The sequence below is a fragment of the Rattus norvegicus genome, chromosome 7 (genome assembly GCF_036323735.1).
Source record: "Rattus norvegicus strain BN/NHsdMcwi chromosome 7, GRCr8, whole genome shotgun sequence".
In the NCBI taxonomy this organism is placed as follows: domain Eukaryota; kingdom Metazoa; phylum Chordata; class Mammalia; order Rodentia; family Muridae; genus Rattus; species Rattus norvegicus.
In genome coordinates, this window is record NC_086025.1 from 61262335 (window position 1) to 61285971 (window position 23637).

Below are 23637 nucleotides of genomic sequence, written 5' to 3' on the forward strand. Positions count from 1 at the left end.
TGACAGTAAACGTTCTCTTTCCTGCACATGCCAATTCCTTTCAGCACTTGCTTTTGATAATAACCATTCTCCATGGAATGGGAAGGACTTTTACTGTGGTTTTGACTTACATCCCACTACTAATTAAAGATATTGAACACTTTACATATACCCATTACCTATTTCTACATCCTTTCTTGATAAATCTTTATTGTCTGATCTATTTTAAATTAAATTGGTTTCTTGCTTTTGAGTCATTTAGGCTCCTTACATATTTTGTATATTAGCCATTTATTATCAGAAGCCTTTTTACTTATTACCTTCACCTTTTATGTCCTTTTAGTCTAACTAACGGGCTTTTTCTCTTCTGAGTATCTTTGGCATGGTTTTTTTGTTATTAATTTGCTCTAATCATTTTATCTTTGATTTTGTTGTCTGTGCTTTTGAAGTTATATCTAAAAAACCAAATAGTGCTCAGACCAAAGCCATCGACATTCTTCTTCTACTTTTTACTCTAAGAGTTTTACACTTCCAGGACCTGCATTTAAGTCTTGGGTTCATTTTGCATTGCTTTTCCTATGTAGTGTAAAGAAAGGCTGTAATTTTATCTTCCAGGTGCTCCGGTGTCACAATACCATTTATTGAAGGTACCGCCTTTCCCCCTCAGATTGTTGATGTCTTTGTTGAAGATTTATTCTCTTTGCTCAGGATTGCCTTAGCGATTGAGGGTCTATTACTTTCTAAATGGACAATTACTTCCTTTCATTTAATTGGATCTTCAGCAGGTCTGACAGCGTTGATCAATCCCTCCTTTCGGGTACATTTTATTCCCTGCTCTTCAGTGCTTCTGTTTTATGTGCTTGTCCTTTGCCTTGCCAGCTATTCTTGTCCTGCTGCCTTCCTTCCACATTCTCTCCATGTCCATATCTAGCTCTTTTCTTCCCCCTTCTCTTCTGTATGGGTCATTTCCCCACAACAGTCCCATTCAGTTTTCAGCTTTCTATTCACCCTATAGACTTAGAACTCTCAGGTTCATGTCAGAGCTCAACTCTCCTCCAAGCTCCGCTACATACATAATTCTCTCATTTAGAACTGTAACCATGATTGCTGTTTGAACCTCACACTTACCAGGCCCAAAACAAATATAATGCTCTTCTCTCTCCGCCTCTCTCTCTCCCGACAACCATGTCCCTTTTCAAGCCTTCTCTATTAGAGCATCAACTATTTCCTTATTTTTGTTTTCTGAGATACATTTTCTGTTTGTAGTCCTGGCTGTTCTGGAACTCACTCTGTAGACCAGGCTCCTTCTTAGCTCTTAGGAGTTAGCCTCCTGGAGCCACATGGTCATGGATTTCTTCTCCCTCTCATCTTCCTCACCCCAGTCACCACAGAGCTGCCTGAACAAGAGGAGGCCAATACTACTCAAAGACTTTCCCTTCTAAACAAACAACTAATCTCTTTATTAGCCATCACAGGAGCTCCGAGCCCCACAATTATGAAATATTCCCCTCACCCTTTCCCTTGTTCACTCCTGGCCCCCCAGCCACTCCAGCCATATTGTTAGCACAGAAAAACACGCCCAGTTTCAGAAACAAGCCATTGTCTTTCTTTTCTTTGTTTGCTTTCCTCCTCGTGATCTTCATAAAAGATCCTGCCTTCTTATAATCCAGCCTACATTCAAGCCACATCCACAGTAGAGAATGCCCTGAAGTGTTCAAATGTAGATGTGAGCTTTCTCCCTGCTCGATTACTCTCAATCTCTCCACTGGATTTTCTTCAAATACTTACCTCCTCTATAATTTACTAGGGTGCTTACTATTTGTTTTCTCCCCAGCAATATAAGTTCTCTGAGGCCAGGAAAAGGCTTTGTCCTGTTTTAATCATTATGTCCCCAGCACTCAGAACAATTTGTGATACGTGGTCTTCACTCATTTTAACTGTCACCAAGTACAGTACAGCAGGCGCAATAATTTGTATATTATAGCACAAAACATGGTGGTTTGAGGGCATTAAGAGCAAGTGACTCATGCTTAACTGAGAGAATACTTTATGGGGCAGAAGAGAGTGGGTTCAAAAGCCTATGTCTTATTTATTTTAGCTTCCATTTAAATACATGCAGTTGAATCAAACATAGAGAGCATCTTCCATTGGTATCTATAGTGACAAAAATATCTGTGGTGTTGGAGATCACACCTAGTTCTTGACCGTTCTGACAAGTGCCTGTCAAAGGTGTGTATCACCTCAGTACAGAACATGTCAGGCATTCTCTATTGTGGATGTAGCTTGAATGCAGGCTGGATTTTAAGAAGGATACATGCTTAATTTTTAAAGCTGTGTCTTATCTTAGGAGATGAAACTTGGTGGTTTATAATTCTGCAGAAGGGACAGCACTCAGAAGAGGAAATGTGGGGAGAAAGTGACCTGGATGTAGACAAACTAGAGTCCTTTCACAGCATGTCATGAGATTCAGAGTTTTCAATCATCCCCAAAGCTCTGTTCGGTCATTTTACTTGGAGGTTAGAAAAATGGTTATGGGAGCCCGGCAGCTTATGAGACTGGCTTTCCAAGTGGCTGGCTTCCAGGTGTAATCTGTCCACGTTCTGCCTGTGGTTACTGCCATTTGGTGGTACCTGTCTCCTCAGGCAAAATGGAAAGGGGGGTGATTGTGGGTTCTGACACTGGCTGGAACATGCAGGAAAACAGGGACACTTTCAGATTCCTCCAATTAGCATAATTTCAGGGAAACCGGGCAGAAGCTTCTGAGAATGCAGCGTTCACACAATGTTACTGCTTCCCAAGAGGGTGTCCCCTGCTAAGGCCTCACCCTATCCCATGAAAAGGGTTATAGTTGTTATATCACACTGCCATGAGTGTGCAATTGGCTTCAACAAGCCTGCTGCAAGGCACCACATCCAGGAGTTTATTTTCTTGTGATTAACACATTGAGTAGAAAGGTGTTAAGTACACAAATAAATATGTTTTTATGGCATAAAAGACAGATTGCCTCTGTATTTGAGACTGTACAACAGCTCATCCTGATCCAGTCACTGATTGTCCGTGCATTGCCAAGCATTTACTGAAGGGAATGGTCTCATCACATTTAGAACAGAAATCAAATCTGCATTATGGGATCAACGTCTTTGTATTTCCGGTTCCATGCATGGCCGATCCATTATGTTTGATGTGTTTCTAGTTAAAACCAGGAAGTACCCAAGTGTTCTCAACGTTGTCTCATCTCTCATTTCTGTTTGCACAGCTCACCATGTTAGAACTGGGACTTGCGAGGTGGTGGCGCTGCACAGATGCTGTAATAAGAACAAGATAGAAGAACGGTCCCAAACGGTCAAGTGCTCCTGCTTCCCTGGGCAGGTGGCAGGCACTACCCGAGCTGCCCCATCTTGTGTGGATGGTGCGACCTCTTCCATTGCTCCTTGTAATGACACGGTTGGAATTGGAACCCCACTATAATGCTGACTACTGGAGTCACTACGAGGGGACAACACTGTAAACCATGTAGCAGAATAGAAGCGATTTGGGGGCTTTCTTGTGACATGAATACCTCTAGCAAGAGTGAATCGCATCTCTCATAGTTCTGCTACAGAAGCATTATAAGGAGGTTCCAGTCGGTCAATATTGTTGCCATGAAATGTAGATTTGCTGGTAGATAGATTTATAAATTACATGGGAAAAGCAAGACGGTTAAGGATGGGGAATTAATGTATGTTCAAAAACCCTGAACAGAGTTTAAGAGTAAGAGGGAAAAATGTCAGCACCATATACACGAATGATTGGGCTGAAGATAAAATTCACATAAAATGACTCCAATGGAGATGGATATGAATATTGGCTTTTTGTTCGACTGTTCATATTATTATAGTAGGTTATAAATCTTCGTGTGAGGCTATTAATTGTTGCATAGTAAACAGTAATTTGTTGTGTGGCCTCTTCCTTGTGAAGAAATTACTGTTTACAATAAAGAAGGAGAGAAAAGCATATTAAATCTACTAACACTCTCCTGATTTTTAGCTTGCTCATGGGGAGCATTTCATTGACTTTAAAATATTGATTCATCCAGGCTTGGGTATAGTTTATTATGTATTTATATGAATCAGTACAAGGTCTCTCAATATATCAGTCAGTTGAAGTTTGTGATTTCACTTGAAACATTCTTCAACATTGTGAGTATAGTTATTACTTTATGTTGGAAATCTAGAAATTTATTAACAGTTTATAGATAATATGATCCCAATATATCCCATGTTAGTTGTTCTCCTTGTAGTAAAATACGTCTAGTGAGGTGGTGCATGCCTTTTATCCGAGTACTTGGGAGGCAGAGGCAGGTGGATCACTGTAAGTTTGAGGCCAGCCTGGTGTAAAGAGTGAGTTTCAGGATAGCCAGGGATGCACAGAGAAACCAAATCTTGAAATAGGTTATATATGTATATGATAATTCTAGAAAATACAATGTATATTATTTAGATCAGCGATTTTTGCCCCATGAGTTCCAAATAGAGATGTCAAGTTAATTTTTCTTTCTCCTCATAGCATCCATAGTGGAACAAAAATGGTGGTGTCATATGCAGCCATGTCTGGAGGGAGAGGAATGTAAAGTCCTTCCAGATCGCAAAGGATGGAGCTGTTCCTCTGGAAACAAAGTAAAAACAACTAGGGTAAGTGGACAGCCAGCGTGGGGGGGAATCTTGAATTAATGGGGAACAGGATATGTGCTGCGACAACGTAAGTGGCATTTGGAATGAGAGAGCATAGCTTTATATAATGTGAATTTCCCATCTATTCATTTATTCATGGCACATTTTTATTTCAGATTTCATCTTCTACCAACACCATCCACCTCCATGTTTTCTGCTTAACGAAATAATTTTATTCCTAAGATACTGCCAGTGGCATGAACACCCCACCCCTACCCCCATGATCCATTCTAAATGGCAGACAACTGGCCATCATCACTGTGGCCATCATTACTGTTCTTCAGCTGAGTATTATGGGAAGACATTCTGACAAAGACTGATTAGTCTACACATGACTTCACATCTATTTATAACTTGGATTCCTTCTGTTTTGTGAAAGCAATTGTTTTGACCTTCCTGGGTTCTGGATCATTAAATAGTTTTCTAAGGGTTAAGGTTCATGAGTTACAGGTTAAAGGTTAAGGGTTGCAATCACTTTCTATTAGGGTAATGGAAAAGGCAATTCAGAATCTCAGGATCACAAAATGATGCTCAGAACAGGGGTGCGTTTCTGTTCTCAAGAACTTCTCTGGAAGTTGGGAGAGGAAGGAAAAACCATTTCATTTTTAATTTCCCCATGGATTACATGAATTTTCTGGACTAATTTTAATTCCTTTAAAAATATAAACATATAAATTTAAATACAGATATTTAAATTGTTATATACTTATACATACGTAAATAAAAAAGTTATATAGAATAGTAAATAATTAAAAGTTAAAATTTCATACATTCCATTTTGAGTTGAAGGAAAGTTGGCAATTGGTTAAAGTTGGATAATTGAATGACAAAACAAAGTAATTGTACAAGGATGTTTTATAAAGACTGACATCAAACTAGATGATATTTATTTGACATGAAAATTTTAAAAATTTTTCTACATATCTTCAAGTGATTATTTTACTGATGTCATCACATCACATTTTAGTCTGTCAAGTACTATCATCAATGCACTGACAGTAGACACAAATGTGACCATGTTTTGAATAACACAGATAAACCATACTTTGTTGTTTTGCCAACTATTCTTGACTCTAATTTGTTGGTTGAATTTTGGTAAATATTTCAGCTGAGTACACAATCAGTTAATTAGTATAATCATAGTATTCAATGTGCTTACAAAAGTTCCTATTCATTCTGATTTGTTTAAAAAACATTTTCTGATGTAAAATTTTCTAGTAAGGTATTTATTAACATGAAATTATTTTCCTCTCACACTATTTCTATTAAAAATAAGACTTATGAGAATTTGCTAAAGACTTAAGGTTGTGAAACACGCTGTCAAAATAAATAAGTAAAAAAGGTGATCTCCCTGTAGCCATTCTGTACCTTCATCACTTTAGTGGACAGGGGAAGCTGACATTTATGGGGCCCATAAACATATGCTGCATACTGAACAAGGTGCTTTAAATACATTATCTAATTTACTCCGCTTAATAGCCCCATAAAGATGATATTTTAATCTCCATTTTACCAATGAGTAAACCAATACCTTTGTAAAGTTAAGTGACTTCACAAGGTCATAACAGTAATTAATTGAGGGAATATGACTCAGCCACCCTCAACTCAGTTCTCAAAATTGATCCCTCAATCTGTACCTCTAACTTAATGTTAACATGCGACTTAATATATTTGTCAGCGATAATGATAAAATGTTCCTATAGTTCTCTTCAAGAACATATTTGACTTCCTGGATCATTGGAAAGAAAAAGGTCAAGAGAATGCTGTTGGAATCCTCAAAAATTATTTTCCAGTGGTGCCCTTTCCTTCCCTGTTGGCCATATTCTCAATAACCCAGAATTAAAGGCGAGCTTCACCTTCACGAATTTTACCCCAATGTATAGAAGTGAGATGTATGAAAGAATTAGTAGTCATAGGCAGGAAAACCCCATCTGGACCCTACAGCTTGCAACATTTTCAGATTTTCTTACTAAGAGCAGTTGATAATGAAGGGCCTTATAGAGAATGTTTTCACTCATCATTGTCCTGGGATTAAAAAAAAACTGTGGCCAAGCAGGGAATTCTTCCAATGTGAGTTCCTCAGTAGACTTAGTTGTGTCAAGGATAGTGACAGTTGTGGCTGTATGCAGTTGGGAGCAGAAATGAATATCCCTCAAGTGTTCACAGTGCTGAAGCTGGACCTGAGTTTCTCTTCCCATTTTACCTGCTCTTAGTTTCTTCTTCTCCCTCTCTCCTCCCCCTCCCCTCCTCTCCCATGTCTCCCTCTCTTTCCTTCATCTTTCTGCAAGGAATACTCCCAAATTGCTTCCCTCACAGTCAGAAAAATGTCTGTGTTCCCTTTTCTACAATCCAACTGCTACCCAGATGGCTTCGCGTCCTCTGTGCCTCACCTATTACCATGGCTCTGCTGCCTCTATTGTTATCAGCTCAACCTCCGCTTCTGAAAGCAGACCAGGAAAGACTACTCAAGGAAAGCCTCCTCGTATTCAGTATGTTATTACACCAGGCAACAGGCTCAGGGCATTGTGTCCCAGTCAATTCAATAAGTGAGCCTGAGAAAGAAGCTTATACAGCCCCCAAAGGATGTTTGGGCCAACCACAGCCATTGATTCTTATGTTTTGGACCACTTACAACCTTGTCTCTTGAACATCAGCCGTACTGGTCCTTCTGATAGGTCAATGGGCAAGACCTCCTCTGATAACTCAGGTGGTTGTTGGATCATCTAGAGTTCCTCAAAACTCATGCTAACACAAAGTCTGATAGAAATTGTTTTAAACCACACCAACTGTGCCTCTAGGGCCATGGAAATGATGTATGGTTGTTAAGTAGCTTTCTTACATCACCTGAGGGTGAGTCTAACAGTTGGTACCAGCAGTGGAAGGCAGGAAGTCTGAGTGGGTAGTGGCCAATAGCTTCGTTGCTCATGGCAGCCAGGTCAGCAAAAATGAGCCCAACATTTGCAAATTAGGGACTTAGATTGCTCTGCTCCTCCAACATCTCTTCTGACTGGAAAGTGGACATCAAAAGCCAGGCTTACAGTGAGGATTGAGTAAACTTATTGTCAACACTAGAAGTGACATTGGCGGTCTTCCTCAGGGTTTACCATTAGTTCAGCACCCGAGGAGAGGCGAGTTGTCACCCTCTGTCTCACGTTAATGCAGTTATATTTAATCCAGTGCATGGATTGAATTGCTTCTAAGAATTCTAGTGATTCTGAGGCTTGAAATTTCATTTTAGAAATGAAAGTAGGCAGGAAGGGAGAAGATAAAAATGACTTGAAAGAAGGAACTTCTTGAATTATCGAAGTAAATTATTCTCATTTGTCTTATAAGAAACATTTTTATCCTCAATTGTTTCAAAATATGTATTTTAATTTTCCTTACATTTTGATAATTTAAAATTTTCTTTACATGTATGCATTCACGTCTTTGTGTTGGTCACAGAACATGAGTATAAATGTTTCACAAGGCTGGAAGAGGATATCAGGTTTGGAGCTGGACTCACAGGGGTAGAGCTACTCAAATTGGGCTCTGGGAACTGAACTCGAGAACCTTGTAAGAGCAGTAGATGCCTTTTACCACAGAGCCATCTCTCCAACTTTTGTTTCCTAGTCTTCATGGCTTTAATATCCTGTATTTATATAAGGCTAATTATGGATATATGAATACAATGAGCCTAGAGAAATAAAACAGGTATTTAACTTAAAACAAACTCATAAAACATGGACATATTTAGATATGTTTTCCATGATAGTGTAGCTACGTGACCAAAATTGCACCACACTGCAAAATTGCAAAATATGAATGTCTAGTTGAAAGTTTCTATAGTGCCATAGAAAGTCAGAGATTCTAATGCCATAAGCTCTGTGCTTGCCACTGAAATAATTTTTAAACAGGGGAGGCAGGAGGGAACATCCTTACGTAGGTTGGAACACAACCGTCGGGCACAGAGAGAGTGCTGCACAGAGGTGGCTTCTGCAAGGCATAAGCAGATATAGTATTAGTAAGAAGCCTAAATAGTTATTGCATCCATTGCAGTTGTCTTAGGGTTTTACTGCTGTGAACAGACACATGACCAAGGCAATTCTTAGAAGGACAACATTTAACTGGGGCTGGCTTACAGGTTCAGAGGTTCAGTCCATTATCATCAAGGTAGGAGCGTGGGGGGCATCCAGGCAGGTATGGTGCAGGAGGAGCTGAGAGTTCTACATCTTCATCTGAAGGCTGCTAGTAGAAGAATGGTTCCCACATGTTTAGGAAGAGGGTCTTAAAGTCTGAGCGCACAGTGCTACACCTACTCCAACAAGGCCACACCCACTCCAACAATGCCACACCTACTCCAACAAAGCCACACCTACTCCAATAAGACCATACCTGCTAATAGTGCCACTCCCTGAGCCAAGCATCTTCAAACCACCCCAGCTGTCATTCTCCACTTAACCAGTCTTGAGTAAGACAGTTAGGGCTGCCTGAATCGGATGAAACTATTATCCCTAATTTGGCAGGTTCTGGACACAAAAGGATGCCCAGAAGAGAGGCTAGAAAAGGTTACAAAGTAGCTTGGGAGGTGCTATTAGCCCAGGGCTATTCGTGTTTCTGAGGCAGTATATGATGGTCATGTGAGATTTTTACCACAGACATAATGGCTGGAGATATGATTAAAATTTTCAGTAATGTACATCCTCCCTTATAATTGCCCATATCCAGTCTGGAATGCTCAGGTAAGTCTTACGGTGGAAGGAAAGCAATCAGCCAAAACCAGCCATGATGCATGCAAGGCCTGCCTCAGCAGGGAGAAATGGTATCTTCCAGAACTTACTGGAAACCGGGGCTGAGTGAGTTCATTTGAGTAATGTGTAACCTCATTGCCCTTCCCACAAGTGTGAATTATACCCTGCCTCTGCCTTCATACTCCATTCAGAGAGCTAGGTTGCTATTGTCATTCTGACCTATTTTTTCTCCCAGGAAGGAGGGGGAGCAGGCAGGTAGCCTTTTAGGCAGCAGCACATTTTGTTCTTAATCCCATCTAGTCTGAAGAGCATAGAAGACACAGCATCTGTTTCCAGACTACCCTGCTCCATGTTCAGGAGAAAAATTTAGGAGTGCCGTGGCACACAAAACTGTCTCCTGAATTACTCTTTAAGATTTAAGTAAAAAGGAAAGGAAAAAAATCATACAAACCCTTTTATTCTTTTATTTTAAACTTACTTTCAAAGATAAATAGTGAGGAACTTTTTTTAGAGTCATTAATAAAAGAATAGTCTCTCCAGTGTAAAGGAGCAGATAATTATATGCTAATTATACAACACAAAATAGCAGGGGGAAGGTGCTGTGGAGCTTGTGAGATATGAGAAAATATCGTTAACACTGTTGGGATCATCAGTAAAAAAACAGACCATGCTCCGTTTCTTTTAATGTTTGGAGATTATTTCTCTGCGGCAGAGCCGAGGAACTCAGGATGGCTTTAGAGTTTCCTTTGTTTATCTGTTGCTGTGGACATCACACTCCAGAACACAGGGGTCAATAGCTCTTAGGTCTGATTTCCTATGGAGAACACAACAAAACGTTTACTTTAAAAGTGACTTCATGTGCCATTAAATATATTATCTTCGGCAATTACTTTTCAAGGTCCTCCTACTTTTCCTTTTGTATAAAATGGATTCTTGGCCAATAATTCTTAGCTGGTTGTGATGATTTTATTCTTATCCATATGCCTAATATACCTTAATTAGATAGGAATTATGTAGTTTGTAATATATCTTTAAACAAAAGAGATTTTTTTTTAAAAAAAGGTGATACAGTAGAAGTGAACAGATGTTAAGAATTCCTGAGCACATTGTATGGTAACGGTACTCATGATTTAAACACAAAAGCTAATGTAACCTTGACATAGCAGTTAGTGGGTGCTGACACCAACTATACTCAATTCCATCAACCACACAGGACAATATGGATAACACAGCAATATATGGAATACTCTTTGCCTCCAAGAGACATATGCACTTGAGATAGGGAACTAAAGACTGTCTGTAGCCTTGTGAGTTTCTTTATCCCTATGCAGCATCTGTGAGAGTCATCAGGATCAATGACAAATAGTGTTCAGACAAATGCTGTTGAAATAATAGAGTAGCCATGCCCTTGCTTTCACTCCGCCATCTAGAAAGGCATGAAGATGTCAAACCAGGTTCAGCTTCAAGGTCTCTACCTGTGTGTACCAAGGACATTTCTTGCTTCCCTCATACCTAAAATTGCAAGACATTAATAAGTGGATCACTTCAGAAGGCAGATAAGACTGGTTTTTCAGGAGGGAGAAGGAAGGAAATAGCGTCTTGTGAATTTTGCTGACCGAAGCCTCAAGTTGCCTCCTCAGGACAAAGCTGGATTTTATATCAAGGCTGAGTGTTGTATGTCTGAACAGGACAAGCGTGCTGGTCCTCACTCAATGGCAAGGGAGAGCATAGCACGTGGGTCAACATTTACTTCATCCCATTAAGGCGGCATAGTTCATATGCCTTCCTCTGTGCTTTTGCCTGATGCTCGCTTTGCCTGGCAAATGTAAGTACATTTAGAGCCAGGTAGTTCTTTCTTGATTTGTTCGCCCTTATCCAGTATATCCCCATCCACTTATCATCATCTTACAACCAGTCGGGGCTTCAATTGCACTCTATTCCACAGCACAAAGCCAAATGACCTTAGAGCTGTGGCTTATAAATTATATTACAGCACCTACAGTAAGAAATGTATCTTATGGGGTTGGGGATTTAGCTCAGTGGTAGAGTGCTTGCCTAGCAAGCGCAAGGCCCTGGGTTCGGTCCCCAGCTCCGAAAAAAAAAAAAAAAGAAAAAAAATGTATCTTATCTTGTGACCCATTGCACACACAAACACACACACACACACACACACACACACACACACACACACACACACACACGCACACACACAATTTGTATGTGCCACACTGCAATTGAAGTTATACTCTGATAGTTTGGTTGTTTTTCTTCCTTATCTTTTAATCTTCCTCCTCCTTTTTCCTTTCCACCTTTTCTTCTCCTCTTTCACTCCTCCCTTCCTTCCAGTATTAGCCTCATGGGTTGATTTTATCACTTGCTAATTTGTTGTGTTCTGCATCACAGGAAATACCAACTTGATATATGATTGTTTTCCGTGCCATGCTCCATTGACCTTGTGGAGATGCAAACTCCTTAACAAAGTTCCCAAATCAACTCAGTTCTCATGTTTTAAGATCAGTTTTCAATATATTTTTGGGTAGACATTTCATCTACTTTTGAGATATAGATCTCAGGGAGATGAAATCATATGGTAAATAAATATTAATTTAAAAAAACCCTATTGTTTACTGTTTTAAAGGGCTGTTCTAAGTCCAAGTAAACATACCAAAGAAATAAAACCACAGAAATAAGAAATTCTGCCCTCATGGTTTGTCTTAGGTTGCATTTGTTTTTGTTGCTGCCATAGTAAGTTAAAGGAAGTTTAAGTGACTTAATGGAATGTCCAGTAGTCACTCTAGGTCATATGTCTAGCACAGGGGCCACAACAGTATCTGTTGTCTGGGTTTTGTGAAGTAGAATTGAACAGTGGTCATCAGCCTTTTAAAACAGAGCTGCAGTTCCTCATGGTGAGCCTGAGGAGAATCTATGTCTAAGATCCTTCATGTTAACATCTTCTGGTTCTTGGGGACGACAGACTTGATAGAGCTAGACTTCCTAGAGCCTATGTCACCTCTGTTAGGATGATGATCTTTTCCAATCTCATTGTCTCCCAGTTTGAGAGACTAGTGGCGTAACCAAGCCTCCTCAGGTCTGCACCTCCATGTCCCCTCCCTAGTCTTAGCATTCCTCTGGTTTACTCCTTTGCTGTGTCTTGAACCAACTTTTCTGCCTGTTGTCAAGTGCTTTTAAAAATGAGGAAGTTACAACACGAGAGAATTCCCTGAGGGTCAGCTAATCAGCAAGCAGTTATATCTGCAAAGCACTTTCACCACAGTACTGCTTCTTTGAGGAAACAAAGGACATGAAAGACAATACATCTGGGTGACAAAGATAGACCAGATCCTACCTATGATATGAGATGCAACAAAATTGAAAATTAGTAAACTACACAGCACTTTAGATGGTGTGTTAGGTCATAGTGGGGGAGAAAAGGAAGCTGTCTTAGGATTTTACTGCTCTGAATAGACGCCATGATCAAGGCAACTCTTATAAGGACAACATCTAGTTGGGGCTGGTTTACAGCTTCCGAGGTTCAGTCCATTGTCATCAAGTCAAAAGCATGGCAGCATCCAGGCAGACATGGAGCTGGAGAAGCTGAGAGTTTCACGCCTTTTTCCAGAGGCAGCTTGTAGAAGCCTGGCTTCCAGGCAGCTAGGATGAGAGTTTTGCAGCCCCCACTCACAGTGACACACTACTCCAACAAGGCCACACCTCCTAATAGTGCCACTCCATGGGCTAAGCATCTGCAAACCACCGCAGATGGGAAATGGAACTCGCTGAGCAAATTTGCGCATTTGGTTGAAGGTTTGAAGGTGCGGTGGAAGACTCACATGGCCGCTCAGAGAATAAATTTTCCAAGCAGATGGAGGAACAAGTCAAGGTCCCTGCTTTCCTAGGACAAGTACATCCAAGGGATAGCACTGATGTCTGTGTCTGCCACGGAGCAAGTGGTAGAATTTAAGGCCAGAAAGGCATCATAGGCGTGTCACATCGGAAGTCATCTTTTGTTAGAAACGTGTAGAGAATGGGAGTTCTCATTAGATGACATGGAAAAAAATTGTGGAAATATTTTTTAACCTGTTTTTCTTTAATGCTCAGTAACTCTAGTACATTTAACATGATGGAAACTTCGATATAACACTTTGCATTTGATATTTCTTGAGAACAGATGAACATTTTTCCATTATAATGAGGGAGGCAGACACTGAGTGAAATTCATGTCAGAGGAGCTAAAATCTCAAATGACGAGGCAATTAGAAGCAAAACACTTAAGGAACTCGGTAATTGTGGTAATAACATTAGGTTTTTAATAAGGAGCCTCAGACAGAAATGGAATAACATGCATACAATTTTCACATCAATTAGATACTGAGTTCAAGGCAGGTAGGAACCCAGCTAGGTGCCCGGAACGCAGCGTTAGCCAAAGGTAACATTTTAAATCTGGTGTTTTAAATTAGGGAGCTGCTTACTTCCTTAACGATAATTTAATAGGCGTAAGAGTGTCTGCCTTGGCATTTGTTTAGAGAGTTATTAGAAATTAATGCAGAAACTTCAAGTGATAGATCACCAGAGCTGTATTTCCCAAGCTTGGCCTATATTTTCACAATTAAAGTGAACAGTGGGTAGCAGATGAGTGCTCTAAAGCTCCTAGAAAATGGAGATGACTCCACGCTACATGAGCCATGTGTATATTTGTAAATGTTACTCCCAAGCTCGTGCCTACGAGCTCAAAGTTAATGTGACTATTCACATACTGTAATATAACACTGACTGGGTACTCTAGAACATTCCTCAACTATGAAAAATATCTTTTTTTTTTCTTTTTCTTTTTTTTGGAGCTGGGGACCGAACCCAGGGCCTTGCGTTTGCTAGGCAAGTGCACTACCACTGAGCTAAATTCCCAACCCCTGAAAAATATCTTAACACCCTATAATACCCTTAATATCTTGTAAGATATTCCTATGGAGTATACCCTGTGAATTACATGGAGAGGATCGTACTTCTGTCTCTTACATTAGGGCCAATAGCCAAAATTATATCATGTTAATTAAAGACATTGTAGACTTAACATCTGTTGAAAGTTAAGTATACTTGAGTAGCAAATCTGTATCGATTTTTGTGTATGTGGAGTTTACTAAGTAAAGAAGAAGCAGGCTTTAAGAGACTTAAGGAGTAGAAGGGCGAAGAGGGGAGTTGATTTCTTCGCTCGTGTAGTTACATGTTACATGTCTATTATACTCCAGTAAATAACCCTCACTATACAGGCAACCACCACTCATGACTCATAAAACAAACAAAACCAAGAAAATATAAAAAACTGAAAGTGGGAAAAATTGTTAGCAAAAGAAAGTTCTGTGTGTGGGAGGGTGGATAAGAGGACAATGGAGCATGTATGTGTCCAAAATATATTATATATGTGTGTATGGAGTTAAATAATAAACTGATAAAAGGAAAAGGATTAGGTGGTGTTCAAGGAACCACACTTTGGGGACCCATAGCCTTTAAAGTTCCACTTGAGAATGTATGCCTTTACCCACATTGAAGCTACCAATGCCCCTTCCCTCCTTGTGTCCTTTATATAGTGCACAGGCAGTTTAAATGCCTAACGGAATGAGTTCTTGTGTAGTTTTAATTTCTTACTTTGGTGGAACGGTTAAGAAGACTCAGTGTACTTTTCCAACAAACTCAGAGAGCTTTGGAAATGATGACCAGGTAATGTATGAAGTACAACTGTGTCCCAATCACACCTCTAGGGATCCAGACAATCTACATCTTATCAAATCTTCCAGGAGCTTCAGAACAACTCTCAGCTATGGAGTTGTTTGGGGAGTACCCTGTATGAAGGGAGGAGCTGAGTTTTCTGTTAGAATGATAACACTTCAACCAGCCATACCCAATAAAATTTTAGACCCCAATTTTAGTGGGTTGCAAAAAGATTTTCATATTGGATTTGTGGCTATTAACCCCTGAGAATAGAACCACAAGAATAAAATGTCTTAAATTATTGGAAGACATAGTAAGGAAAAGAAAAAAAATATTTGTGTGATTGTAAGAAATACAACCAAGACCAGAGCAAAGCATACTCAGTGTTAGGTCTCAGTGAAATGGCCTGCCTTGGGAAATAAGAAATTCCTCAGTTTTGAGTGTGATCAATTTATAACTTGAATCATATGCAAAAATTCAGAATTGACTAGGTTAACAGTCATAGTGACAGGAAACAGCTTATGAAAAAGCTTGGAGGGATAGATCAAGTCTCAGGCATGGGATTGAAACTCATTCTCAGCTGAAGAATATCGAATGGCTGTAAAGCAACTAAAAAAATGTTCAACATCCTTAGTCATCAGGGAAATGCAAACCAAAACAACCCTGAGATTCCACCTCACACTAGTTAGAATGGCTAAGATCAAAAACTCAGGAGACAACAGATACTGTTGAGAATGTGGAGAAAGAGGAACACTCCTCCATTGTTGGTAGGATTGCAAACTGGTACAAGCACTCTGGAAATCAGACTGGCAATTCATCAGAAACTTGGACATTGCACTGCCTGAGGGCCCAACCGTACCTCTCTTGGGCATATACCCAAAAGATACTCCAACATACAACAAAGACAAATGTTCCACTATGTTCATAGCAGCCTTATTTATAATAGCCAGAAGCTGGAAAGAACCCAGATGTCCTTCAACAGAGGAATGGATACAGAAAATGTGGTACATAAAATATCATCCTGAGTGAGGTAACCCAATCACAGAAAACACACATGGCATGCACTCATTGATAAGTGGATATTAGCCCAAAGGCTCGAATTATCCAAGATACAATAATAGACCACATGAAGCTCAAGAAGAAGGGGAACCAAAGTGCGGATACTTCTCTACTTTTTAAAAGAGGGAACAAAATTATTCATAGGAGGGGATATGGAGGCAAAGTCTGGAGCAAAGACTGAAGGAATGGCTATTCAAAGCCTACCCTACATGGGTATACAGCCTATATATATATATATATATATATATATATATATATATATATATATATATATATATATATGTGTGTATATATATATATATATGTATGTATATATCAAAACTAGATACTATTGATGAAGCTAAAGTACGTGCTGACAGGAACCTGATGTAGCTATCTCCTGGGAGGCACAGCCAGAGAATGTCAAATACAGATGCAAATTCTAGGAGCAAACCATTGAGCTGATAATGGGGTTCCCATTGGAGGAATTAGAGAAAGGATTGAAGGAGGGAGCTAAAGGGGTTTGCAACCCTGTAAGAACAACAATGCCAATCAACCAGAGCTCCCAGGGACTAAACCACTACCCAAAGAGTACACATGGACAGATCCATGGCTCCAGCTGCAATACATAGCAGATGATGGCCTTGTTGGGCACCAATGGAAGAAGCCCTTCGTCCTGCCAAGGCTGGACCCCCAGTGTAGGGGAATGTCAGAGGGGTTTGGAAGGGGGGTTTGGGAGGGGAATACCCTTATAGAAGAAGGGGAAGGGATGGGATAGGGGGCTTATGTCTGGGAAACAGGGAAAGGGAATAGCATTTGAAATGTAAATAAAAATATTCAATAAAAAAAGAAACTCATTCTCAGGGCGAGGTAAGTCATGTGAAAGGAAGTGGATGGCTGGGAATTCCTGGGAGCAGAGTGGGAGGAACTTGCAACTGTGTTATAAGGCATTTAAATTTCCATGTGAAAGATTTTGATTTTATTCTCTAGACATGGATGAACTATGACTCTTACATAATCAGGAGAGGAGAAAGGTCTGACTTACAGTTAAGTGTACCCAGCTACGAAGGATCAGAGGAGGGCACGGGATTATGGGTTTGAAGTTAGTAAGTGGTGACATCATGCATGTAGAGAGAAGAGACATAGAATCATCAGCATTTGATAATAACATGAATATAAGAAGTGAACAAAAGAAAAACCCCAGACTCATAGACTTATCTTTTGGTGACAGTCGATGGTAGAGACTCAAAATAGAGAAAGTTACTGGATGTTGTAATCTGTAGACCAAGAGATAAAAATAGACTTCAGAGAATCCTTATTCATCATTGTTCCATGGACCACACTGAAATGATTCATTAGTAAAAGCTTCCCCAAGAGGAATGTTTCCATCGAGACTCCTGAAGACATTTAGTGGGTGATATGGAATAAGGAAGTCGCTGTGACATCATCATACAAATTTGCTTCTTTTGTGTCTCGTAGATAAGCTAAGTGTTATTCTGCGTTGTGAATATTGAACTGAATTTTTTGTGCCTTTGTGCTTGGCATTATATTTCCACTGCCTCTGTATCAAACAAATAGATTTCCAAATTAAACTAGTTTCATATTTATGAACTACTCATATAGAAAAAATAGAGAGGCCGAATAAATGGGATCTGAAATATCCCTTTAAGCCATATTTAAATTTTCTACCATCATCATATGTGTGTATTTTATACATTGTATATGTGAGGCACAGAGACACAGAGAGGAAGGATACAGAAAAGAGGGGGAAGATAATGAAGAGAGATTATGTGTATAGTAATACGAAGAATTGTGACCACAATAAGAACCTTATGTTGAAAATAGAGAATCTTATCAATACATAAGAACACTGAATCTTATTCACATCTGTCCCTGTCTATATTTTAAACTCATGCAGAAGTTAAATCTTGAAATAATGTTCAGTACAGGAAGATCTGGCATTTGGTTAAATTTGATTTACAGTGTAAAACTCAGATTTTTAGATTGAACAAAGGAATCAAAATTTTTATAGTTTATAGGAAGCTATGGAACTGGATTTGTTGTAATGTGTAGCATTTAGCATTTTAGCTCTACGGTTGATTTACCTGTTGACACATCTTTCACTCATGGTGTTCAGTATCGCAACAGTTTGCTTCTAGTAAGCATTGATGTTGACTTGCCATAATGAATGATGAGATTAGCCCAAACTCAACAAAGGTTTGTTTTGCCAAGCGCCTGCTCGCTTTTAACATTTTTACCTCTGTGTCTATTGCTGAGGCTTCTCTGGTGGCAAATATACTGTCACTGTCATTTCCATTCCCCTCCTCATCTTGTTCATAGAACAATCTGGAAGAAGGAGGTGTGTGTGTGTGTGTGTGTGTGTGTGTGCGTGTATGTGTGTGTATGTTGTGTGTGTGCGTGTGTGTGTATGTGTGCGCGCGCGCGCGCGTGTGTGTGTGTGTGTGTGTGTGTCTGTGCATGCGTGCGCAAGAGAGAGATATAGACAGAGGCAGAGAGGCAGGGGAAGGAAAAGGAGGGGTGTGTGTGTGGAGAGAGAGAGGGGGGGGAAGGGGAGGGAGGGGGGAGTGGGGGAGGGAGGGGGGAGGGAGGGAGGGAGAGAGAGAGAGAGAGAGAGAGAGAGAGAGAGAGAGAGAGAGAGAGAGAGAGAGAGAGAGACTGAGAAAAACAGGCAGAGAGGCAGACAGATAGACAGAGACAGAGAGGCCGGGGAGGAGAGATTCATTTTTCAAAGGATGCTTGCAAGTTATTGGTTGTAATCTCTGTATCCCCGCTTTAGTTTCCTTTTTTAAAGCTTGCCAGACTTGAAATAGGAGAACTGGCTTCATCAGGATGTTTGCAGGAGTTGGTTTGCTCAGCCTGCTTCTAGGACTCATAGGTGTGCTACATCTTTTCTGTCTTGAAAGAAATAAAATTGAGTATTTTCAAATGACGCGGTGTCTAAGAGTCAGGGAAATCGGCATGGGTATTATGATTAGAAATCTCAATTTCCCAGCTTCAATTACAACCTATGATCAATTTGTGTGATTACTAAATGTATGCTAGTCAAGCCTCCTTTCCGATTGAAGGGTTCAGATGGACTTGTTGAAAGCAGAGCCTGCATGTACAGTACTCGTGTGGACCACACACATAAATCACATGCCTCCAGATTATAGCTTTAGGGGTTTTTCTGATGAGGCATAAGGAAGTTCGCTTATGAATAAAGTTTGATAAAAGTTATTAATGATAACATTAATTCAACACTGTCAAGGGTGCCCAGTGATTGCTCCTTTTCATTTCACTCGTCATGGTCACTAGAAGTGTGCACCTGACATCATCCCCCTCCATTTATTTTGCACAGTGGTACTCTCAGCCTTACCTCAACAAGTATCCTTCAGCTTTGCCTCGGGGTAAACGCTTACATCATATGTGTGGCTCTTCTGGGGTATTGCTGCTAGAACTTTCCTATGGAGGTATTGGGATATTATTGAACACACCCCGTGTTCATCCACAGTTAAATGTACGCCACTCACTCCAGAGGAGTCTTATCGGCATGTTATGGTTTCCATTCACTCTCCCACGACTGTTCATCTTCTGCTTTGGAATAGAACTATTTGATTCTTCAGGGATGCTTGCCAACTTTTAGTATAGCACATAAAGGGGAAAAGGCATATCCAAATCCAGGAGGATAAACTAGTCCCTGCTTACAAATGTACAGGTCAGTTTGGTTTCCTCAGTGTTTCCAACAGGGATGAACGATTGAGGGGACATCTCTTGCAGAGCTCGTGATAATGAATATCAAGACTTGTTGGGGTTGAGGTTCAGTCATAAGAAGGCTTTGGTTTTTCATTCATATATAAAGTGAAAATGCATAATCAGAAAGTCACGTGTTATGGGTAATTATAAATCAATTCGGCTAGTCCACAGTGACCACATATTTAATCACACATTACAAGTTTCTTGTATGTTTTGGATGAGGTTTAATGTGGTGAAGTTTGCACAAAGCACATTGCTCATGTTAGTGTGGCTGGGCCTCCTCCAATCATACATAAATATCATACATAAATAATCTTCATAGCCTTATTGAAAATGAACAGAACTAGGATGACACTAAGTTGCAGCACTGGCAACAATACTAACTGTGTAAGGCTCTGCCATGGTGAACTATTACAGTGTAAGTATCTTAACATAATATTTTCCTAAAAACATGGCAACCATCATGCATGTTTTAAAACGCTAATAGCTGCACAATTGCTAGTCTTATTGTTTGTAGGAATGCTCAAATAGATCTTGTGTCTCTGTGCATAAACTTCCATGTATAGTTAAAAGAGTCAAAGATTTGGATAAACCCATAGAAATTATGACAATTTTAGTTAGAGACTGGGAAAAGTGGTGGTAGCAATTTTCAGAGGGTTTCTGTGGGGAGTTTTCAGCTTCAGTGGGAGAATTATGACTATCCGTGAATTTCCCATCTAGTTTACCCATTCTTTTAGAGTTATTTTTAACTACATTACAAACAACAATAAAGTTGTATTTGATGAAGCAAGATGTTCCTGGGTCAGTAATAAGCATGAGGGGCTACTCATGTACCAGTATTAAAGTAAAAATTTATGAAAATTCCAAATACACTATAAATAGGCCATAATTTTTTTATTGGTTTTGACTGACAATTACTATTTTTTATAGCATGGGATTTTTTTTTTTTAGTAAATGCATACATTGAGTATAATAGTGACTCCATTGTAAACACTGATATAATACTTTTTCATTAGTTATTTTGTATTGGAATTTCTGTAAATTTTAGAATTTTCTAATGAGGTTTGTGTGTATCACTTTGCACTTGCACTTCTTGACTATTTGTGAGATGGGGCTATTGTGAAAACACCAGATGGGGCTCTTAGGTGTTTAAACCATTGAAGAAAATTTATGAATTACTTAAGTGGTTCCTGGCTACTTATTAGGGTTTACTCAACTCTTAAGGGAGGTGCATGAGTCAAGCAGGTTGTTCATGGGTTAATAAAACAAAATAGGCCAGTTTCCCAATAAATAAGTATGAACATTATTATTCAACAATAGTAAATCTTGTTAAATGTAACAACTGTAGAAATGTCTAAGGATGCTCTTCAACACTTAACCTCGTAGCTGAACAAAACCCTTCAAAGCACAAATTCATTGAGAATTGTACTCAGTCCCTTTTATAATAGCCACAAAAATATCACAGAGGGTAGGTGAGGTGTCTTAGCAGGGGAAGATGCTTGTCACCAAGCCTAATAGCTCAAGCTTGATCCTTACATGGTGAAAGGAAATCTGAATCCTGTGAGTTGTCTGGCCTCCACATAATGCTATGGCATTCCTACATGTGTGACTGTCTCTCTCTCTCTCTCTCTCTCTCTCTCTCTCTCTCTCTCTCTCTCTCTGTGTGTGTGTGTGTGTGTGTGTGTGTGTGTGCTTAACACAAACAATTAAATGGATGGATGGATGGATGGATGGATAGACAGACAGAATAAATAAATGTTATCAAGATATTGATTGGTTATTGTTTTAATTCACCGAAGAGCTGGAGTTGTAGAATTTTCATGGCCACATAATCTGGGGCATTCTCTCCAGTAGTGTGGGTGAGGTCAAACCTATTATGCTGTTCCATTGTAAGAATCATCTTCTCAGAAGTATGACTTTGGAGCCTAAACATTGCTGTAGTCCCCTTTAGCCACCAGGATTGCTTTTCCAGACACATCTTACTGAGGCGATCAAGAAGGAAAGACTTGGGGTTGGGGATTTAGCTCAGTGGTAGAGCGCTTGCCTAGCAAGCGCAAGGCCCTGGGTTCGGTCCCCAGCTCCGAAAAAAAAAAAAAAAAAAAAAAAAAAAAAAGAAGGAAAGACTTTTTCCTACTAGGTGCAATTGTGACCTTTGCAAGGGTTTGTTAGTATAATTCTAAGGCTGAGTTGCAAAAGTGCCTCTTAATGATTGCTCTGTTTTAATAGAGGGACAGATCATACTATAGCTGTGTGCTGGGATTTTCCTATATCTGCTTTTCATTTTAATATTAGTGTGTGTGTTTGTGCATGCATGTGCCTATGTGTATGTGAGTGTGTATGTGAGTGTGTGTGTGTGTGTGTGTGTGTGTGTGTGTTCTGCCTCAGGCAGTGTGAAATGAGGCTGGCCTGCAGTGGGAAAGCTTGTTTGCTTGTGTGCTGAGCCTCCCTTTCTCATTTCGCTGTTACTAACACAATGTTAATGTTCTCACTAAATCACAAAAACGCTGAGCAGAAACTGATGCAGAAAGTGCTTATAGATATTCAGCAATTAGCTGAGGCTAATAATTCCTATTTATGGAATAACAAATAAAACCTAAGTGATTTTTCTTTAAAAAAACAGCACATTTCAACTGAAATGTGTGGCAACGTGTGTGTTTTTGCTCTTAAGTGAAAGAAATGCATTAGGAATGGTGTGAAGAATATAGCCACTTCCTTGTTCTCTGTGACTCTAATATAATCTTTGAAAAAAAATGTAGTACTGTCGCATGCTTTACCCAAGAAATGCCTAACTCTGTGAAAGATGATAACCATAGAATTTTAAAGGCCAGTGACATATCTATGTTTATTGCCCCATTATATTATTACATCTGTCATCTTTATGCTTTATAGCATCACAACAATAGAAGTAATCCCAGAGAGGTAGATAATATTGTTTTTGAAAATATTTATTTTGAAGTCAGACTTGAAAGTATTTGAATGAGTATATTAATTTCTTACTGGGAGCGTAATTGCACTTACTCTTCTTAGCAGTGTGATAAAATATGGATTGGCTCCATCTATGGGTTGGAAGATAGGTTTTGTGGTGTGTAGAAATACATAGCTAATAAATCTCAAAGCAGGGATGGTCTCATGATTAAATATTCTCACCCCGCACTCTTCTTCACTCTATAATTCCATCATGCATCCTGCCTGTTAACAGACTGTCTCCATCATTGTTAGAGAAAATCATGACCAGCAGATGAACGTGCAGGCAGATATTACATCTTAACCAACTTTTAATGAATTCCACGGCAAAGAAAGGAAATAGAAAAAAAAAAAGAAAAAGAAACAATGAAGTTGAAATCCATAAGTAATTTTCTTTTTTTAAAAAAATTTTTTATTGGGCTGGAGAGATGGCTCAGCGGTTAAGAGCACCCGACTGCTCTTCCAGAGGTCCTGAGTTCAATTCCCAGCAACCACATGGTGGCTCACAACCATCTGTAAAGAGATCCGATGCCCTCTTCTGGTGTATCTGAAGACAGCTACAGTGTACTTATATATAATAAATTAATAAATCTTTAAAAAAAATTTTTATTGATTGGTTATTTTATTTATTTACATTTCAAATGTTGTCCCCCTTCCCAGTCTCCCCTCCTCAGGTCCCGCATCCCATCACCTCTTCCCTTTGGCTCTAAGAGGGGGCTACCCTACATACTCACCCAATCCCCCCTCACCTCTTTAGCATC

General features: G+C 39.6%; 1 protein-coding gene across 6 annotated transcripts in view; it reads left to right on the forward strand.

The window, feature by feature from the left end:
• Tafa2 (TAFA chemokine like family member 2) overlaps window positions 1–23637 on the forward strand; it is a 475889-nt gene that overhangs the window by 434350 nt on the left and 17902 nt on the right. For all 6 annotated transcript variants that reach the window (XM_063264598.1, XM_017595215.3, XM_063264601.1 and 3 more), the window contains 2 exons: window positions 3236–3388; window positions 4525–4649. In XM_063264598.1, the coding sequence (XP_063120668.1) occupies window positions 3236–3388; window positions 4525–4649 (278 nt within the window). The remainder of the gene's footprint in view (window positions 1–3235; window positions 3389–4524; window positions 4650–23637) is intronic.